The sequence below is a fragment of the Puma concolor genome, chromosome C1 (assembly GCF_028749965.1).
Source record: "Puma concolor isolate L17-30 chromosome C1, mPumCon1.1.hap2, whole genome shotgun sequence".
NCBI lineage: Eukaryota > Metazoa > Chordata > Mammalia > Carnivora > Felidae > Puma > Puma concolor.
In genome coordinates this window covers 193,695,750-193,715,380 of record NC_141674.1, presented here as the reverse complement: position 1 = coordinate 193,715,380, position 19,631 = coordinate 193,695,750, and the positions used below count along the sequence as shown (strand labels likewise).

General features: G+C 42.3%; 1 protein-coding gene across 1 annotated transcript in view; it reads left to right on the top strand.

Moving 5' to 3' along the window:
• The window catches only part of DYTN (dystrotelin), a 53,016-nt gene that overhangs the window by 33,170 nt on the left and 215 nt on the right, over positions 1-19,631 (top strand). Inside the window, exons 10-11 of the mRNA XM_025912665.2 lie at positions 11,062-11,221; positions 13,859-14,363. Coding sequence (XP_025768450.2) covers positions 11,062-11,221; positions 13,859-14,363 — 665 coding nt within the window. The remainder of the gene's footprint in view (positions 1-11,061; positions 11,222-13,858; positions 14,364-19,631) is intronic.

Below are 19,631 nucleotides of genomic sequence, written 5' to 3'. Positions count from 1 at the left end.
GTTAATCTGATGTTTCCAAGAGTGCTGTTTATTTGAAACATTCTTCCCAGCTAAAAACTATGAATTAATGGCTACAGTGGTACACACAATTAATTATAATATAGTCTACATTGTTCTTTGTGGCATGTTTTAGAAGATTCGGTATTAATATCCTTAAGAAGACAACAAACCTATCCTCATTTACATGTAGCTGAGCAACATGAATTTTCTCTTACCTTTTGCTCCCCCAAAAGAGGGAAACGCTCACCACAACAGCATATGCAGCCAGGGAACTGGACTGGCCACTTAGTGGACAAAGTTCAGCTTTGAAGGGACTGTTGCTAAGTCTACATCCTAAAAGTAAGCTGCATTCGACTTTGATGTCTTTAAATTTTGATGTCCAGTGTCCACAGATATGAAGTTTCTGCCCCCAAACTTGCTGGTATAACTTACAGATAAAGATTTCTTCTGCCCATAGGGGCCTCAACATGGCAACTCAGTATCACACAATGTGATGCTATGCAAAAGTAGGGGGGAGGGGAAGGAAAACCAGTACATCCAGGCATAAGGAAAATGCCAGGAAATTTGGAAGGGAAGAGATGAGAGGCAAAGAGAGGTAAAAGAAATAAAATGAAAGAGAAACGTAAAAAAAAAAAAAAAAAAATCCAACGTAATTTTTCATCAAAGGAATTAGAAATGCCACATTGGTTGTGTGAGTGTGTGTGTGTGTGTGTGTGTGTGTGTGTGTGTGTGTGTGCGCGCGCGCGCGCGCGTTCGCGCACGGTCTGCAAATACTTTCTCCTGTTTTCAATCAGTTGTTTATTTGCTCTCCCAAGTGTGACTCCACTGGTAGGTGTTCCCCTCAATCAGTGTAATCAGTACAGTCTGATCCTAAGGAAGGTTTTCAGAACATTATCTGTAATGTTTTTCAATCACCCAGGAAAAATTAAAGTTCCCATGCTGCAGCGGTGCTGGGGAGAAGTGTGAGCGGAGGCTGGGGCCTGCGACCGCCCAGTGACAGGCAGCCCGTGTGCATGGTAACCATCAGCCCCCGTAGACCCCGCCCTGCAGGCGTAGCAATGCAGAAGGCTGCAGTTACCCGTGTGGGGACACATTAAGCAGCCTCTCCGTCTCCTGCTTCGAGTAAAAGAGGAAGAAAAGCCATTTCCACAACCGAGCCTTTCTTCTACTTTGACATTTCTTTGTTCCAAAGGAGGAAATTTCAAAGAGGTTTTGCTGTTCGGGTTTTCTATCCTTTATTTCACTCTCCTTTTATTCCACCTCACCTCTTTTTCATTTTTATAGTTGCTACAGCCTATCTTACTCATGTAGTACATTTCTTTCTTAGATTAAAAAAAAACATTTTTAATTATACAAATAAGATGAATCTGTTTGCCTTAGAAAAAGTTAAAATATTGCAGAGAAAGGCAAGGTCTTTTTCAACCATAATTCCCATCCCAGGTCAGGTTCCCAGTTCCCCAGAGGTAATCTGTTTGGGCTAGATCTTCGCATTTATTTGCGGTATATCTGTGCATTTCCAAATATGCATACATGCGTGTTCACGTGTGTGTGCGTATGTGTGCACGTGTGTGCCCAAAGTGGGCAAATGGCTACTATCTATTAAACGTAAAACCTGAGAACCCTGCACACATACACGCTCGAGGAGACATTACAGTTTTGTTCACTGCAACATTGCTTGCGCTTTCGAAAAACTGGAAACAGCTTGATGCCCTCCAAGTGAGAATGACGAAATAAACCGTAGTACCTTCTCTATGGCTGAACCGTGGTAAGCCCATATGTGCCAACCCGAAACGCTTCTCAACTGCAGAACAACATGTACCACGTGATAACACTGATGTTAATAACATAACGTTCGCGGACTCCAAGGCTATGCGAGCCATGCGGAAGCTATTTGAACATTTGAGTGAAGAGACAGACAGGCCCGGGTCACTCGGAGGGGCCACAGAGTACACGCCAACCAGAGAGTGTGACTCTAAGTCTGTAGTTCAGTTCCTTCTTCCTGCCCTTCCCTCTTCCTCTTTCAGGCTGTTCCTGTAGACAAATGTTCCCAAGGTGGCCAGCTCCTCTTCAGCGGGTTTGCAGGAAGGAGATAAGGCCACAGAGTATTGCCACAGCTGCTTATAAGTGTAGAGTAATAAAATCCAATCTCCCATCCAGACGTGCAGGAGCCAAGGGCTGGTACACGGTGCCCCAGGAGGCTGGGCCAGTCTGGGTCAAGTCAGGACTTCTACCTGGGTGCCGTTCAGGGAGCAGAATGTGATATGAGAAGCAAAGTTTGGTGGGAACATCCTAAATGAGAGCTGAGCTGATCACTATTAATTCAAAGAGCCTCGGTGAATCCAAAGAGAAGCGACGACTCTCAGTACACATCCATGTGGAAAGGGGTGGAAAGATAGGAAAGTTTAAGTAGAAAGTGACAGACCGAGGGGAAAGATTCCTTGAGCCAAGATTCCTTCCCAAGGGGAAGTCAGTGGCCCAACTGCTTTTCATAGATGCCTTTGGGGAAGGAGGTTTTCTGGGCAGCAGCCTAGCTCAGGCAAAGGACTGTTGTAATTTATTTTTAAAACCTAAAAATCTTGTTCATGGTGAAATCCTTTTAAAGAAAAGCATCATGTAAAAATGAGATGGTGAAGTTGCCCTGTGAGCATATGAACATCTGCATCCCTGTATATGAACCTAAACCCAAACACCACTCACTTCTTGAAATACACTGTATTTCATATATGTATGATATACATTATATACATTAGAATACGTCCATATCTCATTATCATGTTCCTATGATGAATTGTAAGGAATGTGGGTTAAATTCAAACCAAAAGATAAACACTCACATTCTGTATTTCTTGCTCCTCTAGACTGTGGTCAGCATCAGGAATGAACTGTGGAGAACTCACGAATCCGTTAATGCACTCCACAGGGAGTGGAAACATTTCTACAAAGATATCACCATGTTTTTTTATTATTATTAAGAAGAAATCCCTTAAACAGAGAAATACTAAGCCCAATATGAAGGTAAAAGGAGACTTTGGTTCTATTTGAGTTAAGCAGAACAGAAATCATCGGGCTGGTTCCATTAAGCCTGGGAGATGGGGACAGTGACCAGCATAGGAAAAAAAAGAGAAACTGACACCACTAATGGCTATAATAAGCACAATAGTGTCTAGAAAACTGTCCAGAGTGACTTCTGAGGATATATCTTTGTTGTGTGCTTCAAACTCCTTTCTGAAAAACCCATCATAAAGATACATTTGAAACTCCAATTATAATCAAGGATATTAGAGTCAGACTCTTTTCATCTGAGTGTGATTGCCGATAAGTGTGAGGGCTCTCCTTCAGAGATGCCCACTTTAGGTGGGAGCCCAAACCAGACCCCAAGACCTCTCCAAGACCTATGGTAATTAGGAATTTCAGAGGTTCTAACACTGAGAAATCTTGTTGCGTTTGCCACCGACAATTTGATTCCTACAAATTCCACCCATATGCCAACCGTGCTGATTAAAGAAGAAGATTGTACTTCATTCTGCCAGTTTTAATTGTACACATACTCCGTAACCGGGACTATTTTAGGCCCGGGGCCTGGGAATATGGCAACAAGCAAACCAGAAGAAAAAAATTTGCCAGAATAAAGAGACAGTAAGACATTATTAAGTAATAGAATAAGCAAGGTATACGTAAAATAACAAGTAAAATATATCGTATGTCATATAATGTGAGTGTCTGGAGGTTTGAAGGCTGGAGACTAAGTCCAAAATCTAAGGCTTTATCAAGCTCCGTAGCAATGAGACAAGCAGAAAGCTAAGAAGACAAATAAGTAGGAAAGGAGATGTGAGGTGCTGGAGGTCGGGTTTTGCAATTTCAAGTAGGGCAGTCCAGGAGCCACTAGGAGAAGTTAGGTGGCAGAGTAGTAAAGGGACCCTGGGTTTGTCTCATCCCTCAATCACAGCTAGATCAACATCAAACCACTTTGAACACATAGGAAATGGATTGGATGATAAACGGAACAACCCGCATAATTTGAGGGAGAGAACACGGGCAGGTAGTGGTGCAGAGAGGCGACCTAGGGGAGAAAGAGGGAAAGAGAGCAGTGTGTCGGGTTTGCACAAGAAAGCACTCCACCCCCAAGCCCCGGAAAGCGGCTAGAAAGAAAGAGTGACAACAGGCACAGGGGACTGTGCAAGAAACCTGTTCGCCCAAACCACTGACGGGAGTGGGGAGGAAGGAGACGGATTCAGTACTGCCAGTTTTTTATAAACGGCGGAGACAGAGTTTGAAACTTCAGAGGTCAGCTGTAGTGTGTTCTGAGGATCCCCTGGGTCGCACAGGTAGCAGTGGTTCCCCGTGCATTTGGTAGAGGTGCTACAGCCTCTCCGTGGGCAAAAGATCCCGCGGGTGCCATGGAGCCACCAAGATCACCAGTATAGGTTGTAATCATTCCATTTTCATTCATGATTTTATCTATTTGGGTCATCTCCCTTTTCTTTTTGAGAAGCCTGGCTAGTGGTTTATCAATTTTGTTTATTTTTTCAAAAAACCAACTCTTGGTTTTGTGGATCTGCTCTACAGTTTTTTAAGATTCTATATTGTTTATTTCTGCTCTGATCTTCATTATTTCTCTTCATCTGCTGGGTTTAGGCTGTCTTTGCTGTTCTGCTTCTATTTCCTTTAGGTGTGCTGTTAGATTTTGTATTTGGGATTTTTCTTGCTTCTTGAGATAAGCCTGGATTGCAATGTATTTTCCTCTCAGGACTGCCTTCGCTGCATCCCAAAGCCTTTGGATTGTTGTATTTTCATTTTTGTTTGTTTCCATATATTTTTTAATTTCTTCTCTAATTGCCTGGTTGACCCACTCATTCTTTGATAGGGTGTTCTTTGACCTCCATGCTTTGGGAGGTTTTCCAGACTTTTTCCTGTGGTTGATTTCAAGCTTCATAGCATTGTGGTCTGAAAGTATGCATGGTATGATCTCAGTTCTTGTATACTTATGAAGGGCTGTTTTGTGACCCAGTATATGATCTATCTTGGAGAATGTTGCATGTGCACTCGAGAAGAAAGTATATTCTGTTGCTTTGGGATGCAAAGTTCTAAATATATCTGTCAAGTCCATCTGATCCAGTGTATCATTCAGGGCCCTTGTTTCTTTATTGACCGTGTGTCTAGATGATCCATCTATTTCTGTAAGTGGCGTATTAAAGTCCCCTGCAATTACCACATTCTTATCAATAAGGTTGCTTGTGTTTGTGAGTAATTGTTTTATATATTTGGGGCTCCTGTATTCGGCGCATAGACATTTATAATTGTTAGCTCTTCCTGATGGATAGACCCTGTGATTATTATATAATGCCCTTCTTCATCTCTTGTTACAACCCTTAATTTAAAGTCTAGTTTGTCTGATATAAGTATGGCCACTCCAGCTTTCTTTTGACTTCCAGTAGCATGATAAATAGTTCTCCATCCCCTCACTCTCAATCTGAAGGTGTCCTCAGGTCTAAAATGAGTCTCTTGTAGACAGCAAATAGATGGGTCTGGTTTTTTTATCCATTCTGATACCCTATGTCTTTTGGTTGGCACATTTAATCCATTTACGTTCAATGTTATTATAGAAAGATATGGGTTTAGAGTCATTGTGATGTCTGTAGGTTTCATGCTTGTAGCGATGTCTCTGGTACTTTGTCTCACAGGATCCCCCTTAGGATCTCTTGTAGGGCTGGCTTAGTGGTGACGAATTCCTTCAGTTTTTGTTTGTTTGGGAAGACCTTTATCTCTCCTTCTATTCTAAATGACAGACTTGCTGGATAAAGGATTCTCGGCTGCATATTTTTTCTGTTCATCACATTGAAGATCTCCTGCCATTCCTTTCTGGCCTGCCAAGTTTCAGTAGAGAGATCAGTCACGAGTCTTATAGGTCTCCCTTTATATGTTAGAGCGTTTTTATCCCTAGCTGCTTTCAGAATTTTCTCTTTATCCTTGTATTTTGCCAATTTCACTATGATATGTTGTGCAGAAGATCAATTCAAGTTACGTCTGAAGGGAGTTCTCTGTGCCTCTTGGATTTCAATGCCTGTTTCCTTTCCCAGATCAGGGAAGTTCTCAGCTATTTCTTCAAGTACACCTTCAGCACCTTGCCGTCTCTCTTCCTCCTCTGGAATACCAATTATGTGTAGATTATTTCTTTTTAGTGCATCACTTAGTTCTCTAATTTTCCCCTCATACTCCTGGATTTTTTTATCTCTCTTTTTCTCAGCTTCCTCTTTTTCCATAACTTTATCTTCTAGTTCACCTATTCTCTCCTCTGCCTCTTCAATCCAAGCTGTGGTTGTTTCCATTTTATTTTGCAGCTCGTTTATAGCATTTTTTAGCTCCTCCTGACTGTTCCTTAGTCCCATGATCTCTGTAGCAATAGATTCTCTGCTGTCCTCTATACTGTTTTCAAGCCCAGCAATTAATTTTATGACTATTATTCTAAATTCACTTTCTGTTATATTGTCTAAATCCTTTTTGATCAGTTCGTTAGCTGTTGTTATTTCCTGGAGATTCTTTTGAGGGGAATTCTTCTGTCTCATCATTTTGGATAGTCCCTGGAGTGGTGCGGGACTGCAGGGCACTTCCCCTGTGCTGTCTTGAATAACTCGTGTTGGTGGGCGGGGCCGCAGTCAGACCTGATGTCTGCCTCCAGCCTACCGCTGGGGCACCATCAGACTGGTGTGTACCTTCTCTTCCCCTCTCCTAGGGGCGGGATTCACTGTGGGGTGGTGTGGCCCGTCTGGGCTACTTGCACACTGCCAGGCTGTGGTGCTGGGGATCTGGCATATTAGCTGGGGTGGATGGGCAAGGTGCACGGGGGTGGGAGGGGCAGGCTCAGCTTGCTTATCCTTCAGAGATCCGCTTCGGGAGGGGCCCTGTGGCACCGGGAGGGAGTCAGGCCTGCCGCCGGAGGTGTGGGTCCACAGAAGCACAGCACTGGGTGTTTGCATGGTGCAAGCAAGTTCCCTGGCAGGAACTGGTTCCCTTTGGGATTTTGGCTGGGGAATGGGTGAGGGAGATGGCACTGGCGAGCGCCTTTGTTCCCTGCCAAGCTGCGCTCTGTCATCCGGGGCTCAGCAACTCTCCCTCCCATTGTCCTCCAGCCCTCCCATTCTCTGAGCAGAGCTGTTAGCTTATAACCTTCCAGATGTTAAGTCCCGCTTGCTGTCAGAACACACTCTGCCTGGCCCCTCCACTTTTGCAAGCCAGACTCGTGGGTTCTGCTATGCCAGTGGGCCACCCCTCCACTCCGGCTCCCTCCTGCCAGTCCGTGGAGCGCGCACTGCCTCTCCGCCCTTCTTACCCTCTTCCGTGGGCCTCTCGTCTGCGCTTGGCTCAGGAGACTCCGTTCTGCTAGTCTTCTGGTGGTTTTCTGGGTTATTTAGGCAGGTGTAGGTGGAATCTAAGTGATCAGCAGGATGCGGTGAGCCCAGCGTCCTCCTACACCGCCATCTTCCCTCCAATCTAGCCAAGGTCACCAGTATAGGAACAAAGATGCCAGCTGCGGGCAGCAAACCCTAGCCCCGGCCGGGTGTTGTGATTTACCATAAATTCTGATCTGTTGCCACCGCGCAGTAACATGACTATTTCTTGGGACAAGCGGCACCAGCCACAATGCTAGGAGACCCTCCCCTAGAAGATCACTGCAGGTCTGACCAGCTGGAGTCTCTAAATGGTGGGATTTTGAAACACAGCCAGGCCTGAGATAAAAATTTTGGAGAGAGGCACCACCTGGTAGGCAAACAGCTTGGACATAGACAGGGGGCAGATGGGGAGCTGGGGGAAGTGGGGACACAGGAGGGGTGACTGATCGCATGCCTGTGAGAGTGTGAACTTCCTGCTCTGGAGACTAGAGAGAATGGTGAAGGCGTTTTCGCTATTAGCCCACCAACAGTGATTGACCCCAGTGCGCTATACAGCGCCACCAAGTGGAGAATGGAGCCATTACACCAAGCCCTGCCCAGCTGTGACCTCCAGACACCTCTCGGCTAAGCAAGTGGGTTTGAGAACTGAGAACCGTAGAGGCAGGCCCCTCCCTTAGAAGACCAGCCTAGATCCCTTCCACGAGTTCAGTCTACTGACCATAGACTCCTGCAAAGTTTCAGCTCTAGGGGAAACTGGATCTAGCTTCATTTGGGTGTTTTGTTTGTTTGTTTTTTGTTGTTGCTGCTGCTTCTGTTTTGTTTTTTTTCTATTGTTTTTCTTTTCTTTTATTTCTTGGATACAGAAAGAGCAAAATTGTTTTATTTTTTATTTTTTAATTTTTAATTTTTTTCTCTCTTCTTTTCTCTTTTTTCTATCAAGCTTCTCTTAACAAGCAGACCAAAACACACCTACGAGCTAGCTTCCCTTATTTTATGTTTTCAGGTTTTCAATTTTTATTTTATTTTATTCTATTATTATTATTATTATGTTTCCCCCCCAAAATGACAATATGGAGGAATTTACCTCTAAAGAAAGAAAAGGAAGACATGACAGCCAAGGATTTAATCAATGCAGACATAAGTAAGATGCCAAACTAGAGTTTAAAACAACAGTTATAAGGATACTACCTGTGATTGAAAAAAGCATAGAAATCACCAGAGAATCCCTTTCTGCAGAGATAAAAGAACTAAAATCTAATCAGGCCAAAATTAAAAATTCTATAACTGAGATGCAAACCCACACAGAGTCCATAAAAATGAGGATGGATGAGGCAGAGGAGTGAATTTGTGGTATAGAAGTAAAATTATGGAAATAATGAAGCTGAAAAGAAGGGAAAAACACAGGTCAGTGGTCATGAAGGTAGCCTTAAGGAACTCAGCAATTTATTAAAATGTACTAACATTCAAATCACAGGTGTCCCAGAAGATGAAGCGAGAAAAAAGGGGCAGAAGATTTATGTGAGCAAGTTATAACTGAAAACTTCCCTAATCTGGGGAAAGCCACAGACATCAAAATCCAAGAAGCACAGAGAACTCCCATTAAACTCAAAAAAAGCCAGCCATCACCAAGATATATCACAGTCAAATTCACAAAATACACAGACAAGGAAAGAAAGCAGCGGGGGGGGGGGGGGGGGGGGGGGGGATGTCCCTAACCTACAAGGGAAGACAGATCAGGTCAGTTCACAGCAGATCTGTCCACAGAAACTCGGCAGACCAGAAAAGAGTGGCAAGATATATCAAACATGCTGAATCAGAAAAAATGTGCAGCCAAGAATTCTTTATCCAGCAAGGCTGTCATTCAAAATAGAAAGAGAAATAGAGAGTTCCCCAGACAAATAAAAATGAAAGGCATTTGTGACCACTAAACCAGTCTTACAAGAAATTTTAAGGGGCACTCTTTGAGTGGAGAAAAAAAAAAGACCAAAAGCAACAAAGACTAGAAAGGACCAGAGATCATCACCAGAAACACCAACACTACAGATAACACAAAGACACTAAATTCATGTTTCAATAATCACCGTGAATGTAAATGGACTAAAGGCTCCAGTCAAAAGACATACGATATCAGAATGGATTAAAAAATAAGATTCATCTATATGCTGCCTACGAGAGACTCATTTCAGTAAAGACACCTGCAGACTGAAAGTAAGGGGATGGAGAACCATCTATCACGCTAATGGACATCAAAAGAAAGCCAAAGTAGCAATGCTTATATCAGACAAACTAGATTTTAAAACAAACCCTGTAACAAGAGATGAAGAAGGGCATTATATCATAATTTAGAGGTCCACCAAGAAGATCTAACAATTGTAAATATTTATGCCCCTAACTTAATGAACCCAAATATCTAAATCAATTAATCACAAACATAAAGAAACTCATTGATAGGGGACTTTAACGCTCCTCTTACACTAATGGATACATCATCTAAGCAGAAAATCAACAAGGAAACAATAGCTTTGAATGACACACTGGACCGGATGGACTTAACAGAGACATTCAGAACATTTCATCAAGTAAGGCAGTCAGGGATGGCCTCACTAAAAATGCAATGTTGAGCAATGACTGTGAGAGCGTGAGGAGAGGAAGGAGGGTTCCAGGCAGAAGGACCAAAAGGGCAGACTGGTGTGTTGAGAGTAGCCAAGAGCTCTGTGTGGCTGGCAGTGAGTGAGCCAGAGGGGAAGCAGAGGGAGGCCAAAGAGGAAAGGGGGCTCTTGGCCAACTGCTGGGCCTTGTCTGCCTCTGAAGGACTTTGGCTTATTCTAAACAAGGAAGGAGACCCTTGGAGGATTTTGAGCAGAGGAGTGACATGATCTGGTTTGTGTTTTAAAAGAATTGCCCTGGGGCGCCTGGGTGGCTCAGTCAGTTAAGCGTCTGACTTCAGCTCAGGTCACGATATCGCGGTGTGTGAGTTCGAGCCCCGCGTCGGGCTCTGTGCTGACTGCTCAGAGCCTGGAGCCTGTTTCAGATTCTGTGTCTCCCTCTCTCTCTCACCCTCCCCGTTCATGCTCTGTCTCTCTCTGTCTCAAAAATAAATAAATGTTAAAAAAATTTTTTTTTTTTTTTAAATAAAAGAATTGCCCTGACTGCCTGGTTCTTTCTTAAACCCATGAACAACTGCATTTAGGAAGAGGAACCAAAACAGACCCACAATTCATGAATTGCCTGCCTCGTTGTCCCCTCCCTGTCCTGGTCCCTCCCTGCCCTGCTAGGTGTTTAGCCATGACATGTATACTGTCCTTCTAAATGGAGTGATTCCAGACAAAAGGATAATGAATAAGGTCAAATTTCAAATGCAACTAGCTAGTGAAGGTATGCTGTCAAAAGCAATCCATAACACGCATGATGAGTTTTCTAAAACACCTCTAATGCCAATGAAATTCTTAATGGAATTGTGTGTATATATAAGAGACGTAAAAGGCAGTGGTATATGGTGACCATATAGTCAAACAGTATAAAACAGCATTGATTAAGGTTAAGTAATAGTCAAGGCACAGGCTCCTCCAGTATCTTTTCCCACAGAGAGGACTCACGGTACATCTTGCTAGGGCTCTGGTGAGTGTGCTGGCCTCTTGCCCTTCTGACTCACACAAACCTGTCCTCTTTGCAGAGTCCTTAAAAAACAGTTAAACCGATACAAAGACAAGTTGCAAGCCATATATGCCGCCCAGAAAGAAAAAAGTTGCCGATTTGAAACAAAGATTCACCAACTCACGGCCAACCAGGATAGTCTGTGGACCCAGCTACAGCAGATGGGGCAGCATCTACAGGTAGGCAGTGTGGGAGATGCCATCTGGACCGTCCAGAAATCTGACCTCAAATCCTCTGGTCAGTGGAGGGACTTCTGCCTGAAGCTTCTCACCTCACTCTGATCAACCTCTTCTCTTTCCTGCCTCCTCTCTCCATTCCCTTACTCCGCCCACTCTTATCTTCCAGACTGTGTCCTTCCCCTTCCTGAAGGCAATGCCATTGGGAGAATTGGTGGCTGGTGTGGTTATCAGTGCCATTTAGAAACTATAGATCTAGAGCAAAGTGGTCCTTTACAGCACTGATTAGCCTTTTGGTCTCTGCATCCTTTTTACATTCTTAAAAAAAATTTGAGGATCCCAAGGAGCTTTTGTAGGTTATATCTATTGCTCTTTACCATGATCAAAAATAAAAGCGAGAGGTGGCTTAAAAGTTTATTACTGAATTTAAAAATGTTGGGGCACCTGGGTGGCGCAGTCGGTTAAGCGTCCGACTTCAGCCAGGTCACAATCTCGCGGTCTGTGAGTTCGAGCCCCGCGTCGGGCTCTGGGCTGATGGCTCAGAGCCTGGAGCCTGTTTCCGATTCTGTGTCTCCCTCTCTCTCTGCCCCTCCCCCGTTCATGCTCTGTCTCTCTCTGTCCCAAAAATAAATAAACGTTGAAAAAAAAAAATTAAAAAAAAAAAAATGTAGTAAACCCATTACATAGGGAACAATTTTAAATAGTAACTATATATTTTTAAAAAAACCTTAGAATAGTGGCATTGTTTCACATTTTTAAACAAATTTCTTTATCTGGCTTAATAAAAGACATGCCATGGGGCGCCTGGGTGGGTCAGTTTGTTAAGCATCTGACATCAGCTCAGGGCATGATCTCATGGTTCACGGGTTCGAGCCCTGTGTCGGGCTCCGTGCTGATAGTGCAGAGCCGGGAGCCTGCTTCAGATTCTATTCTGTGTCTCCCTCTGTCTCTCTCTCTGCCCCTCACCATCTCACACTCTGTTTCTCTCGTTCTCTCTCTCTCTCTCACTCTCTCTCTCTCTGTCAAAAGTAAACATTAAAAAAAGTAAATAAACATTAATTTTTTTTAATTAAATAAATAAGTAAGTAAATAAATAAATAGAAGACATGACTTCACTGCTTCATTCAAGATGTTTTATTGAAGTATATGAAGATATCTGGTCTTACAGAGATTTGCAGTTGAAAAAGAGAAAAATGTTTGAATGAAGTCTTTTCAAATCATTAGAGATCTTTTTTTTTCGTTGGAAGTGCACCGAAACACAAGTGATTGTTTCTTAAAGGAGAGTTGCGACCTTGAATCTGAAACCATCGCTCTCTCACTCTTGTTTCTTTAAAATACAATGTTGTGATGTGCTCTTCGAATGAAGCTTCTACCCATGCATGATATTGGAGCACGATACACTGGTAATTTGGAAGTTCGCTGAGCTAAGCCAAACTTCTTGCCTCCCATTATACAATACCCACCCTTCCTCCTCCACCCCCCCTCCCCCCTCCAAATCACATTCATTAATACCACCATTAAGCTCATCAGAAAAGTCTTTCCGAGTTGGAAAGGTATCATGCACATGGTGGTAGATCCGAGTTTTCTAAAATCTGGTTTCTGCTACAAGCCTCACCTGTTGAAATTGACAATACATACTGTGAATTGCTTCCTTACTGTGACAATCTCACATCACCTATTTTTGGAAAACGTTTGCCAGACTTCCAAGTCTGCATAACAGTCTGCAAGTCCATCCTTTCACCCAAAAGGCAACTTTTGTGTTTCAGTAACATTAGAAGTATTTTGCACATTTCATCCTACACCATACATGTCATACATGTATTCTACAAAATACATGTCATCGTGTACATTTTTCATCCTACAAAATACATGTCATAACTAAGAAAACTGAAAATGTTTGTTATACCACCAAGGATATTTTTATTTTATTTTTATTTATTTATTTATTTATTTATTTATTTATTTTAGCTGCGAGAGCATAATTGTGAAGAACACTACTGACTAGTAGCACTCTTTGGTGCTGCCTTGATTTTTACCAAGGCACCAACGGTGTTAGCCTTACTTACTTTAGCCTTACTTTTGACTCTGTACCCTCGGGGTAAATGTCAACACAGTGAACAGGCAAATAATATCTAAGTATCATCGGGCAAATAATTTTGACCTCACAGACCTCTAAGAAGGTCTTAGGGACTTCCAAGAATCTGTGGACCACACTTTGGGAATTGTGCTTTATAGGGTGCACACCCCTTAGATTCTATACCCATGGCTTATTATAAGCCCCCCAACATACCTAGCTAGATGGATCATTATGAACGTGTTTTATTGTAATACATTTTAGCTACAATTCAAGGTATCCTGATGTTCTCAGAAATTCCTTATGATAGTTTTAGAACCTGAACATTTAGGACCTAGAATTTTCCCAAGTTCTTGTGATATTTTAGAATCTGAACTGCTGTCCTTTTTGTAGCTGGTTTTAGAGGGACATTGAATTAACAGCATAAAATAAAATCAATAATAAATGATTTAGAAAAGAGAAAAAAAATCTTGCATTAAAATTTCCGATTAGGAGATTAAAACGTAATGTATTTATGAAAAGGGTACGATAAAGGTTGATTTCTTCATGAAGTTTTCTTTACCCAGGCAACGTTGCAGCCACTCCACCCTTCATCTTCTTCCTGTCAAAATATGATTTCCAAGGGTGACCACGGAAAGGATGGAAGGCTTTGGAGGGGAGGAGATTCTTCCCAGGTCACAAATGCCACTGAAGCCTGTTCAGAATGGGAACCTCTCGCTTACCCAACCATGATTGACAAAAGTCACCAAAGTCAAGCAAATGCAGAGCGTGCTGTACCAAATTCAGAATCCCCAGAGGCCCTTTTGCCGCTGAAGTCAACACAAAACAGCAGGGCACAAAGCCAAGCACCAAAGACCTCAAAGGAAATCTTTAGCTCCTTACCCGGTTCTCGGGAAGGATCGCTGCAGGACACCCCCCATATGGCTCCTGAAATGAGCAGTCATGCTCTGGCAACTGCAGACAGAAAAGAGATGCCTAACATCCAGGAGGGAAAGGATGAGCTAGAGGAAAAGGAACTGCAAGAACTGTTGTCAAAACTTACAGATGCCCTCACTCTAGAAGTGCCACCAGGTAAGATTTTCACAATCATTGGAGAAAGTTAATGGCCAAGGATTCAGGCTGCCTTTTTAAAAAAAAAAAAGATTTTTGTAATGTTTATTTTTGAGACAGAGGGAGACAGAGCGCGAGTGGGGGAGGGGCAGAGAGAGAGGGAGACACAGAATCCGAAGCAGGCTCCAGGCTCTGAGCTGTCAGCACAGAACCCGACGTGGGGCTTGAGACCACGAACTGTGAGATCATGACCTGAGCCGAAGTAGGACACTTAACCTACTGAGCCACCCAGGCGCCCTCAGGCTGCCTTTTATTTTATAACATTATCCCAACAGCTACAATTCATCTAGTGAGTAAGAGTCAGAGTTGTGAATCGTTTGGACATCAGTAGCATCTCTGAACTTGAGGTCTAGAGTTGCCCAATTTACAAGGTTTTTGTGAGCACTAAAGGTGATAGACCGTAAGAGATTTTACTATAGCGTCTGGCACAATCCTAGCACTCCATAATAGTAAATAGCTACAAACACTTTAGAAATAAGCAGCTTTCATAGCTAAACTGGAGAAACAAAAGCAAAAAATAAAAACGATACGAAGATGTCAAAGACCAAAAGACTCTCCTAGAAGAGAAGCCAAGTTTTTACGTGAAATTTAAATTAGAAAGCATTTCCATTATAAAGTATTAAATTATAGAAGAGAAGTAAATAACAAAAAATAGATAATTTTGTTATTGCTCTTGTTGTTATCAATAGTACTGCCACAAATATAATTGGGCAGCCTGACATTACCATTTAAAAATGGAGGTAATAATAAAGCATAAGAGACTCTTACAAACTGAGAACAAACTGAGGGTTGATGGGGGGTGGGAGGGAGGGGAGGGTGGGTGATGGGTATTGAGGAGGGCACCTGTTGGGATGAGCACTGGGTGTTGTATGGAAACCAATTTGACAATAAACTACATATATTGGGAAAAAATTAAATAAATAAATAAATAAATAAATGAGGGTAATAATGATGTTCTTCCAGAAGACGATTAAGTTTCTACAATGTAAGTAGTACCATCATTATCATCATCTTCTTCTTCATAAGCTATGACTCCTTGCTAAATTCTGAAGGCTCTTTTTAAAAAATCTTGAGGGGCACCTGGGTGGTGCAGTTGGTTAAGCATCCGACTTCAGCTCAGGTCACGATCTCGCGGTCCGTGAGTTCGAGCCCCGCGTCGGGCTCTGGGCTGATGGCTCAGAGCCTGGAGCCTGCTTCCATTCTGTGTCTCCCTCTCTCTCTGCCCCTCCCCCGTTCATGCTCTGTCTCTCTCTGTCCCAAAAATAAATAAACGTTGACAAAAAAAATTTTTTTAAAAATAAAAAATAAAAAATAAAAAATCTTGAAAAAAATAATAAAAAATAAAAATCTTTTTGAGAATTCAGTCAAAATTTAGCTTAAAATTTTAATTTTAAAATTTAAAAGGCTCTCTACTATAGTTATTTCTTCTGTTTTGGCCTGGTGCCATCTTATTTATAGCGTTTTGTTGCCTTAATATTATCCCTATATCTATATCCATGTCCTTTTTGAAAGCCTAAGATCTTTTGTGTTTGAGTGACCATCTAGAGATGTGTGAGGAGGGCTTCTCAAAATATTTCTGAATCGGCGTGTGAGTTTTTTAGAGCTGCCATAACAAAGCACCTACCACAGACTGGGTAGCTCAAACATCACAGATTAATTTTCTCACAGGCCTGAAGGCTGAAGTCTGAGATCAAGGTATCCCTCTGTGGGCATCCCTATCCAAATTTGCTCTTTTTATAAAGACACTACTCCTATTGGATTAGGATCTGCCCGTATAACTTCATTTTAATTTAATTAACTCTTTAAAGAAGCTGTTTCCAAATATATTCACACTCTGAGGTCCTGGGGTTAGGACACCCACATATGAATTTGGGGAGAGACACAATCCAACCCATAACAGTCGGTGAGCTGGAAAATCAGTACATCTTAATGTCGGTCGTATACTGAAGTTGGTAGAAACAAGTCAATAAAGTAATTATTTGGTGATTCTGAAAATCTCCGCTGTGAGAAGAGTTGGAGTTATAATCCTTGCATTAGAGAACACACGATTACCAAGATGCCCAAAGCATGCTCAGACGGCCTGAGATAAAGACAGGATGAGAATTCCTTGTGCTTGATTCTGAGGCCGGCACAAGATTCCACCCACTGTGTTTCCACTTTAACTTCATTGGGGTCATGACGAGTACTCAAAGCAAAGCCAACATCCACTTGAAGGTTTCAGGAAAATTTCACGTAAAAATTTGGCTTTTATTCTAGAAAAATCTTCCAGTCTTTGATATCTTCATCTCATTTTTATTTTTTGTTTTGTTTCTCCAACTGAACTTATTAGGGCTGTTGATTCCTCATAGCCCTTGCAAATGTAGCAGGCTGGGTTGCACGTTCCGGATCACTAATAAGCTAGGTCTAGTACACACATTGGGAAGACATTATCCCAACACTTGTGCAGTTTGATACCTAAAACTAAAAGATGCATGCGTATTTTAATTTCCTTTATCAAAGTCTATATATAAAAATCATACATCTATACGTATACACACATGATTATATCATTAAAAGGAAAATCATGAAAGGGTAAAGCTTATTTCTACATTTCGATGATGCAATAATGTGCAGAGGTGCAGTTAGCATTGTCCAATCTTGTAGAATATACCAAAAAAAAAAGTATACCTCAAAAAATTAATTTAAGGAGAATCATTAGGATGTTTCTACCGGAGGTATACAAAAGTGCTTAGGATGTTAGCAAGAGAGCACGCATTTTCCCTTTTTGTTATTATGGTAGTGCATACTTCAGGATGATCCCACAAATGCTAATTGACAAGATTTAAATGTACAGTCTTATTTCTTTTCGAGCAGCCCTGTTTCCTTAATGCTTTCAAGCAGAGGATCTATGTTAATCTTCATGGCTATTTGCATTTCCTAAACCTTGTCACTCCTCACTCAAATATTTCTAAGTAAGTTTATATCTTTATTCAATCTGGTTTTGAATACGATCTTGTTTGCAAATTCTTCTTAGCCATTGGTGATATGGGTTATAAAAGTACGCTCCGTCATTTATGCATAATCTCTGCATGCTTGCCAAAATTACACCAAAAGGGCATAACAGGGCCAGAAGTGTGATAACCACACTGATGAAGGTGTGGAAAGGCCAACAAACTAAATTAGGGTGTTGGCTACCTTTGTTTTATTTCTCTGTCACGGATGCATCAAATAACAGCAGGAGGTTTTTGATCATCTTACTGTCCCAGTTTTTTTTTTTTTTAATTTGAGAATTCTCTGGAAAATTAGGAAGTCCCATTGTTTGTAACAGGCTAAGGTTTACTCAGTGTCAACGTATTTACCCAGTGTTGTGATCATCCTAGTGATGTAGGCAGGCTGGGTCCGAGGACCCAGGGCGCGGACCCAGGGCGGGTCCTGAGGACCTGCCAAGAGTCCGTGGCTTCACGCAGGATGAAAATCAAATGCAAGCCAGCAGGAGGTGAAAGCAGAATTTATTGAAGATATAAAGAGCGAGGTACAGATGGAGAGTCTGAGCGATTTGGAAAGGAAGAGGGGGAGTCTCATCTTTGCTTCAGGTCTGGGGGTTTTATTGGCAATTGTAGTCAGTGCACGTGTCCTCTCGGGCACACAGGAACCGGCCAGAACAAGGACAGAGTGCAGGTGTCCATCGTAAGGCACTTATTCCCTGAAGCCAGGGAGTCTTGGCATCAAGATAGATAATCTAGCACCAGTGGTCTGGAAAAGGCACATGATGGCTCTGCCCTGTCATTCCTTAGATACCATCTATTATGCTGGAAGACCCCAAAGACATCATTATCTCTTTGTCCCTTACAAGGAGGACACACATTAAGGCATGTGTAGGGTGGGGGGTGCAGGTCCTAGCAAGAATAGAAGCGGGAAAAGAAGTGAAGGGGGAAAAGAAAAACACAGCTTTTTCTTTCACAGGGTCTCTTCCGTTTCCCTGCCTCACTGTCGCTGACTATTCTTTTAGATTGGAGCTGCGCTAAGGAGTCAACACAGTTTGGAAATTAAGATGAACTTTAAATTACTTAAAAGATAAGACTAACGCAGTAAGCCTAATGGTCAATTAGGCAGTTGTGCACATTAGCTGAATAGAGTCGTTCATTATCACGATAGGATAACAGAATTTCAAGAGACTATGAGAGTTTAATAGAAAGCATGTAGAAGAGGTTCCCCAAGCCTCCTTAAATTCCAAATGCTAGGTTGAAAATCAGTAGCAAACGATTTGCTCAAGCTTGCAGCAAAGGAATTTACCTTACAGTGCAGGAACAGGATATTTTTCTCTGTATGGTTGTATGTCTTTCCTTTCTCAACATAAGTTATATTGTTCTTGCTTTTGCTTTTTTTTTTTTCATAGGGCACCGCTCAAACTATTCATCAGTAGCCAAACAGCAGAGGTTCTCACAGCATGGTCCCTAGACCAACGGCATCAGACTCACCTATGACCATGTTAGCAATGCAGAGTCTTGGGCCCCATCCCTGATATACTCTCTTAGGGAGCTCCAGAGAAACAGAACCAACAGGGTGTAATATAGAAAGAGACTTATTTTTAAGAAATTGGCTCATGTGATTATGGAGGCTGGCAAGTCCCAAGATCGACTGTCAGCAAACTGGAGACCTAGAAGAACCAGCGGGTGTGGTTCTAGTGCAAAAGCTGGCAGGCTGGAGACTTAGGAAACGGTGATCTTTCAACTGGAATCCGAAGGCAGAAGAAAACTCATGTTCCAGCTGCGAGGCAGTCAGGCCGAAAGACTTCTCCTACTTAGCCTTTTTGCTTAATTCAGGCCTTCAATTGATTGAATGAGGTCCATCCACATTAGGCAAGGCAATCTGCTGTGGTTAGTCTGCAGATTCAAATGTTAATGTCATCCAGAAACACTCCTACAGCACACCCAAAACAATGTTTGACCAAATATCTGAGCACCAGTAGCCAATCAAGTTGAGGCATAAAATTAACCATCACATGTACCAAATCAGAACTCTTAGGGGAGGACCTAGAAACCTGTTTTTACACTGTCCAGGTGATTCTGATATACACCAGAGTTTGAAAAACCTCTGCTCTACAGTGGGATTTCTGGCTCCTCAGATTATCGCTCAGAGTCATGGGAATGTCCTTTAAGAACCCACGACCAAGTTGTATTAGTAATCGATCGTGGCAAATAACAGCCATCTTATTTTCCAGGTAGCCTAGAGAAAAGGCATTGTCAACAC